The sequence below is a fragment of the Melampsora larici-populina genome (assembly GCF_000204055.1).
Source record: "Melampsora larici-populina 98AG31 unplaced genomic scaffold MELLAscaffold_26, whole genome shotgun sequence".
Classification (NCBI taxonomy): Eukaryota; Fungi; Basidiomycota; class Pucciniomycetes; order Pucciniales; family Melampsoraceae; genus Melampsora; species Melampsora laricis-populina.
Window position 1 is genome coordinate 1,077,427 of NW_006768790.1, and position 7,929 is coordinate 1,085,355.

At 41.2% G+C, this 7,929-nt stretch overlaps 2 protein-coding genes across 2 annotated transcripts; both read left to right on the top strand.

The window, feature by feature from the left end:
- Nucleotides 1-1,203: 1,203 nt before the first annotated feature.
- Nucleotides 1,204-2,270, top strand: MELLADRAFT_88442 (uncharacterized protein; the record flags this gene model as incomplete). Its single annotated transcript, XM_007411665.1, has 6 exons — nucleotides 1,204-1,218; nucleotides 1,297-1,437; nucleotides 1,514-1,568; nucleotides 1,633-1,724; nucleotides 1,797-2,067; nucleotides 2,137-2,270. The coding sequence occupies 6 exons, from the start codon at nucleotides 1,204-1,206 to the stop codon at nucleotides 2,268-2,270; spliced, it is 708 nt and encodes a 235-aa protein (XP_007411727.1).
- Nucleotides 2,271-4,779: 2,509 nt separating this feature from the next.
- On the top strand, nucleotides 4,780-5,603 carry MELLADRAFT_88443 (uncharacterized protein; the record flags this gene model as incomplete). The annotated part of the gene is made up of 4 exons (XM_007411666.1): nucleotides 4,780-4,857; nucleotides 4,954-5,139; nucleotides 5,257-5,424; nucleotides 5,535-5,603. The coding sequence occupies 4 exons, from the start codon at nucleotides 4,780-4,782 to the stop codon at nucleotides 5,601-5,603; spliced, it is 501 nt and encodes a 166-aa protein (XP_007411728.1).
- Between the last annotated feature and the right edge of the window lie 2,326 nt (nucleotides 5,604-7,929).

Below are 7,929 nucleotides of genomic sequence, written 5' to 3' on the forward strand. Positions count from 1 at the left end.
GCATAGACAGAGGGATGACGAGCACAAAGCAAACAAGAATACCTCTGATCTTGGGCTACGTTGAATGTTAATTCATCAGTCGATCAATATATCCTGACCTATTTTATGTATCTTTCAAGGACTGTGGCAATTGGGAATGAGGGCACGTTTGGCTCAAAGTGGGTTTGTTGATAATGAGTTGACTACTCTAGTAACCTCCAAACTTCTACGATTGATCTGCTAACGAGATTCCTACTTTGACAGGATACATGACTTGGGTACGGCTCAAAAACTCATCGATGTTTTCAAGTCACATGGGCATACTGAGTTAGATACCGCAAGAACTTGTAAGCTTACCAGTTTCGTTGCGTCCCTTGCTTCTGCTGATTCTCATCATTGGACGGATTCTCAATAGATGGCGAGGGGACCACGGAACAGATGCTTGGCGAGCTAAATTGTACGGGGTTGACGATCGATTCCAAGTGCTTCCCAGCGGCATGTCTACGTGTATCCTATGATATATGAATTGAAGTTAAAAACTTATCTATATATTTGGGGTTATCTAATCTCTTATTTATTCTTACTAGATTCTTTTCTCGTCTCATATGCTATGATATCATCTTTCTTATTCTCTTATTCATGATGTCATTGCTGTGAATGCTATTAGTAATCTGACCGTATCTTGTGATGTCTTCGGTATATATAAAGAGTGCTTCACTACCTATTGTATTTTCTCTTTTCCTTACCGATTCTACTCATCACTTCGAGCAGGTATTGTTCTGCTCTTTATCGGTCACTGAGATATAACTATCTCCTACTAGTTACTAACTAGCATTCCCTAACAGGTTATTATTCTTCTTATTATTGTTTCCATTCTTGTGCTGTGTGTTAATAATAATCTTACCGATTCTACTCATCACTTCGAGCAGGTATTGTTCTGCTCTTTATCGGTCACTGAGATATAACTATCTCCTACTAGTTACTAACTAGCATTCCCTAACAGGTATTGTTCTGCTCTTTATCGGTCACTGAGATATAACTATCTCCTACTAGTTACTAACTAGCATTCCCTAACAGGTTTGCTCATAAGTCTCATAGCCATCTCGCAATTATATGGTCAATCGCTTATTTTTTTGCTTTCGACGTATACGATTGACCAGGGACCAGGTGGTCACAAGCCAGCGGTCGTCAGAGCGACTCTAGAAACGACTTTGAAGGCTCTCAATGTGCCAAAGATTCGTGTGTTCTATCTACATGCGCCAGATCGATCAGTTCCATTCGAAGAGACTTTGAAAGCTTGCGACGAACTATACCTAGAAGTTTACCGAACTCGGCCTCAGTATTTATGCTGCATGGGAAGTGGCGATGATGTGGAGAATTTGTGACAAGAATGGCTATGTCAAGCCAACAATTTATCAGGGTATGTATAATGCCATTACCAGATCAATCGAAAACGAGGTGAGCATTTTTTCTTTCATCTATCCTATTACTGCAACGCTAATTTTGAATTCTTTTGGCCCAAACTACGACTCAGCTTTTTCCTTGCTGTCGATCTTTCGGAATCCGTTTGGCTATCTATAATCCATTAGGTCAGGCCTAATGAGCTACCAGAGATTCAACCCTTTGAACGACTTTCCTAACTTCTTTCACCAGCCGGAGGATTTTTTGCTGGTAAGATTATGAAGCCTGATGATCCAATTGAAGAGGGCGGCCGTTTCGATCCTAACCATCCACTAGGCGCCATGGTATGCACAAGAAAGACGATACTCCTTTCACAAAATTCGAATTGGTCCTTACGCGAGTCTCTTCTTCTGTAGTACCGCGAGCGATACATCCGAAGCAGTTTTTTCAAAGCATTGGAGGTCGTGAAAGAAGCTCTGAAAGGTCATCCCGACATAACTCTGGTATCAGTGGCAGCTCGTTGGCTACAACATCATTCCGGATTGCAGCCCGAGGATCGTGTCATTTTGGGTGCCTCTTCAATTGATCAAATCGAGATGAACTGTTCCTGCTCGGAAGAAGGACCACTTCCGGAAAATATTCTTTCAGCTGTGGACCTAGCCCGGGAGACGGTCAAAGCTGAGTTGAGTGAAGCTTGAAAACTATCAGCCAATCGAATTTGTTTACTAACATCCTATGATGGTTTCCCAATTTGAGATGCCCATCGTACTGGAGATGACATGTACCATCAGCACGGGGTAGTATGGGATGGTACAGTGGTCTTTCTTATCGCTTTTCTGGCAAGATTGAAAATCGTCAGGCTCGATACTCGGCAAGCTATCGCTTTGTAGCAAGTCTTTTCGAGCGATCTTTTGTGGAGAGATTCATTCCAACAATGTCGGGTTTCTTGAAGTTGTATAGCCTGTCCTGATTTGTCACAGTTCCTTCTATTGAATGAAAATGCGTATCGTGTTGTATTCTATCTTTGAAAGGCTTCATATGCCATCAACGAAAATTCCTATGGGGGTCGGGAGTCAGGCCGGAAAGTGATAGCTCATGAATAATGACACTCAGATGTGGGTTGTGGGTTGAAAAAGTCAAAAAGTCAATAACCCTCAAATATTAGTCACATTGCCTTGAAGTCTTCGGTCAATTTGAGGAATTGACTCAGTCGACTTCTCACCATCGATGAATCTCATCGACTACGATCTCATTTTTAATCTTATTGATGTGGTGCTCGTCTAATTCGGATAATCAAACGTCTGTAACTCAAGAATACTATGCAACACCGTCAACGATTGTGTAGCTTTCAAAAGCATTCGAAACAGCCAAGAAGCCCTGGGTCCACGCATCAACTGCCTCAAGGGTAAACAAGTTGTTCGTGGAGGATCCTCGGCGGCCAATTATCAGACCAGGCGTTCCATACGTTCTCCTGCTGAGATCTATATTCCGCACTTTAGGCGCATACATCTTGGTGACGTTTAGTTGCATTGCCAAAGTGATGCTTGCGCCAGAAGTTGTGAGCACGCGCAGTATCCACGCATCCAAGCAAAGAGATGAAATGGAAAAATCGGCCCGATTGACTTGAAGCTCTGGATCGCATCATGGCGCTTTCATTCAGTCAATACGAAGATAATGTAGAGCGGACCCCAGAGTGCATATGTCTCAATATCTGCCGGGAACGACAAGACACGGGACAAAGACTCTCCGCGGAAATTGATTTTCATGTTTGTCTGTCTACGGTCGAGATGACTTGTGGGATATCATTGAAACCGTTGGATCTGACCACTCTGCATTTGCGAGAGCTTGCATACAACCTTTGGATATAGAGTCACTGGGGTCAGACCAGACCAAAAATTAAAACTAGGAGGACTTGCGTGATGATTGATAGCCATGTCAAAATCGTGGATTGTAAACCCAGAATGATCAATGCATAAATGATGTGTATATCTTTAGGATGAGTCAATAAGAATGTGTCTCAAAGGCCTATCGACTCTAGCAACTCGACATCAGAAGCATTCACAGTGGCCAAAAAATATCCCTTCTGCGGAAAAAGTCACGGCAGGCCATAGGTACTCTCTAGAGGATTCGATATCTCATGTTTGTATGTTCGAAGATTGAATATTGACGTATAAGGTGTCATCGATGTCATCAAATCAGATCATTCTGGATTCAAGGAAGCTTTCATATAACCTTTGGTCAAAAAGCTCACTGCCTTTATAGCAAGACAAGAATCGAAACTGGGTTCATACCATGGAAACTACAGTCGGGTCGCTGCCAAAAGAAATCCATTATCAATTAACACCAGCTGAGTGTTATAAGGCGCGGACTGAAAATGAATCAAAGTGAACACCAATGTATAGATGATATGTGCTCCATTTTGAGGATCAACAAGCAGGGATGTGAGACATGGGGCATATACTTCCCTTGAACGAAATAATTCTGAAAATCCGAGGTACCTAAACTCGCTGGACTGCGACCGTCCAGCCAATTGCATCTTAACAAATCAATTCTTTATATTGTAGATTCCAGGATTGTCGTCCATTATGCGAGCAAGCTGAGGCGAGCCGAATATCACAATGAATGCAATGGCCCAATATCGAATGAAAAGGCGATCGGAGGGAGATGAGTCTACGCAAACACAAGAAGTTGATGATCGTAAAGGAATGGGTCTACGACACTCACCAAGAGATTCTGGGCAGATTCTTCGGAGCAAAAGCCTACAATTTTTTCTGCTGATGCTCAGGGGCGTCCGAAAATTGGTGATGGGCGAGGTTCGCCGCAGTTGAAAGAGAATAATTTAGCTGAAGAAAGGCCAACAAATTCTTGTTACCAGAAAAAGCTTCGCAATAGTATTTTCAGAGCGGAATTGGTCAATATATATAAGTTCGGGTGAGCTGAACGTCACAGTGGCCAAGTGCTTGTTAGCTATGTAATGAAAATCAACTCAAACTTCACGATAGCCAACACTCGGATGGACGGATACCGTGAGTGAACTCTTTGTGATCAATAAGTAAGAACGCGTGAAAGGGTGCGCGTGGATTAATGCTAGAACGTGGAGACGTAGGCACCATAACATTTTCCGTACAGCTCTTGCTTTATTATCTTGAGTACAAAGGGTAAAATAATGTACTAGCATTATTGTAAATGTTCAGTCAACATTAAAAATGCAACCAAGGTGATGCTGATCCCAGTCATTATTTAGCTCGTAGTGATTGCATTTTTTACTCAGAGATCTCTTCACAACTTACCACAACGATCCCAAACTCCACCTTCAATTCCTTCCACCTCATTTCAAATCTCATCCCTCAATCCCTCTCACAACCTCTTTCTTCACTTATAAAACTCGTCTTGATCACAATGCGTCCTCCTGCCCTCGATCTCAAGAATTGTAGAGTGAAGAAAGTGTTCACCAACAATGTTAGCAATGACAATCCAGTAAGCAATGGTTTCTTTTTCTCACTTTTTGAACCCCTCTAATCTTTTCATCATTTCCTTTTCACTTTCTGACTCTTATTTCTTTTACCTTTCAAGGGCGCCGCTTCCGGTAGCGAGCGAAGCCCCTTGGAATTAGAATTCGGTGGTCTCTCCCCAGCTAGACTATCAATCTTTAACCTTGAGGAACCTTTCCCATCCCCAACTCTCGAACGCCCCCTTCGCATCAGAAGAAGATCCACATCTTCAAGCGTTCTTTCCGGCGCATCTGGTGACAATTCTATGGTATGTGCTGTTAACCCATTCACCTATCTGGATCAATCTTCTTTTCTCTTGTTGACATATCCTTTTCCAATCTTCTCTTTCTCTTCCTTCACATCTTCCCACTTTGAATTATTCCAGACTTCCAACCCCTCTCATATTGCACCAAGACCTCGTGTCATCTACTCGGGCCCACCTCTGCTTATGAACCCCGATGGTAGTGTCAAATCACCTCATCGAACACCCAACCTTATCATCAAGAGCACTATCAAGAGAGTTTGCCCCCGAAAAACTTCCAGGAAACCATTGGTATGTGTCTCCAAATTCCAATTATCATATTCTTTCATTCAATCATCAATCCCCTTGCATCGGTTACTCATTTCTTTTTTGCCACTTTTCCCTTTTGATTTATATCACAGAGCGAACTGTTATCTGCGCAGCGCTACAGAGTGCTCTACACCATTGTGGAGGAGCCCGAGGAAGAATGAAGGGATGAATCTAAAGGCAAGAGAATGTTCGGGCACAAGGTAAGATATCAGTATACTTTATTTTCCTGAATCTTTTACAATCATTTCAAAAGGAAAGAGACTGACTACATCTTTTTCCAAGATTTCTCTTGGTCCATTCATTCAACCTACAGTTCTCACTCTTCTGAATATGCTGAATCTCTCCATGAATCCTTTATGTGATGGAATACTTGATAGATATGTTATGTAATGGTGGTTATATATATCTATTAAAATTAGGAATTGGAATTGGAATTGGGATTGGGAGTTATTGAATTAGGAATTGGAATTAGGATTGAAATCCATTAAAATAAGGAATTGGAATTAGGATTGGGATTCACTAAAATTAGGAATTGGAATTGGGATTAGGATTATTAAAATTAGGAATCGGAATTGGAATTTATTTTATTGCCATCGTATTAAGAGTATTGTTCATATCCTAAAGATAGCCTTGCTTTGTGAAAGCCTTTATCTCATCTTGTTGAGCTATGGGATCTGTGTCAAGTTCCAGCCCTTTCTTACACCCACATACCTGGTTGAAGCTGGATATATTCCTTGATCTTTTTGCCCTGTGACTGAAGATAGAACAGTGCCTTTGGTGCTTCTGTCAAAAAAGTCACTCAATTCGCCTTTATAAAAAAGGAGATACTGGGAATTATTTCTGCACCCATAAGTGCCTGTATAGATATGATTGAAAGGATGTTTACATGCCCTTTCAAGACATAAATACATCATATCAAGCTTTCTTGGAAGACAAACAAACAAGCATCTTATTACCCAAATATCTGTGAGAGCGGGCTGGAGGGAGTGACGGCCACCATTCCTTGTCAATCAAAGATGGAAAGAACACCTCAAATGAGAGGCTTTCCTATTAAAGTCCTCATTGTATTCCCCTCTTTCAATTGTTCACTGATCCCAAAGGTCAAATCAAATGAGAAAGACCTATTCAAAAGAGTAATATCCGCTCAAATTAATATTAGCACAAGCTCAAAACTTCTATTCAAGGGACAATAATCAAAGATGGGTCATTTCACTTCAGTCTTTGAAAATGACAAGGATAACACTTCACCTTCATCATTGTGTTCTATTGATGAACCAACCTCCTCACCTTTATCAAATTTATCATCTTATTTGTATTCTACAGAAGAACTAGACTCCCATTTATTATCATCCTCAGATTTTCCACATTCTTCTACTATATCATCTACGTTGACTGAAGACTTGAAGGATACCTTCTGTCAACTTGGTTTATCCCAATCAACAACTTCTTTGTGTTCAGACCCAAACTCCTTACCTTTTACCACATTATCATCACCAACTTGCTCAATACCTGGCTGTCCAACTTGATATGCTCTTGTCAACATGGTTAAAGCCCCCATTAGTTCTCTTGAGTCTTTATAACCTGATCTGGGAACCACACTGGACCACAATATTGATTGACATCCAAAACTCAAACAGCCTACTGACAAGTTGATCTTCGCGACTTTTATTGATCACAGATGTGCACTTGACGGGGATAACTATTGCTTGTATCCAAATGGGGAAACAGTCTTTGTGAAAGCTCCTGAGGATAAAGTTGGAAATTTCTGATTCATTGGATGGACTCACACTATGCAAACGGCCAGGATTGGATGACCAGTAGATATTACTGCTTGGGTGTCAAGAAATGCACAAATGCACAAATGCAAAATGTGACCTTGCTTCTTGTCCACCAACATGACCAAACAAGATTTTGCAACTTGTGGAATTGTGAGTTATTTAGTTTTCAATCAGGGTTGATCATAGTTGATCATCTGATGCTCACCTTGGTTTCTATTCACAAATGAACTCCTTGCACAATATAAAGATGCAAGGGAATGATAAGACACATGGATTGCATTGCCTGATGAAGAATAGATACTGAGCTAGACACCAATGGCAACAAACAGTGGGCTCCACTTTGACATCAAGGAATTCATTACCACTAGTGGCCTAAAGCAAAGAAGGTGGACCCCAATTCAAAGGCCACACTGAAGTCTATGGTGATCCACAACCCCACACCCAGTGTGGTAATCAATTTCTAGGATCATCCAAGAAAAATCAAAAAATCATTACAAGTTAAAAGTCAACCATGAATTTGTTTATCCTTAGCATTTTCATGTTAAAGGAGGACCATCCATTTGAACAAAACCAGGCAAAATACACCATTAGTGCATGTTTGAGTTTTGCACTTTGTCAGACACCATTTTGAGATCTATTTGTGGTTCCCTGCATCCAATTTCCCAATAATCTGCCAGCCACATCTCCCCTTTTGACCCTAATTTATCCA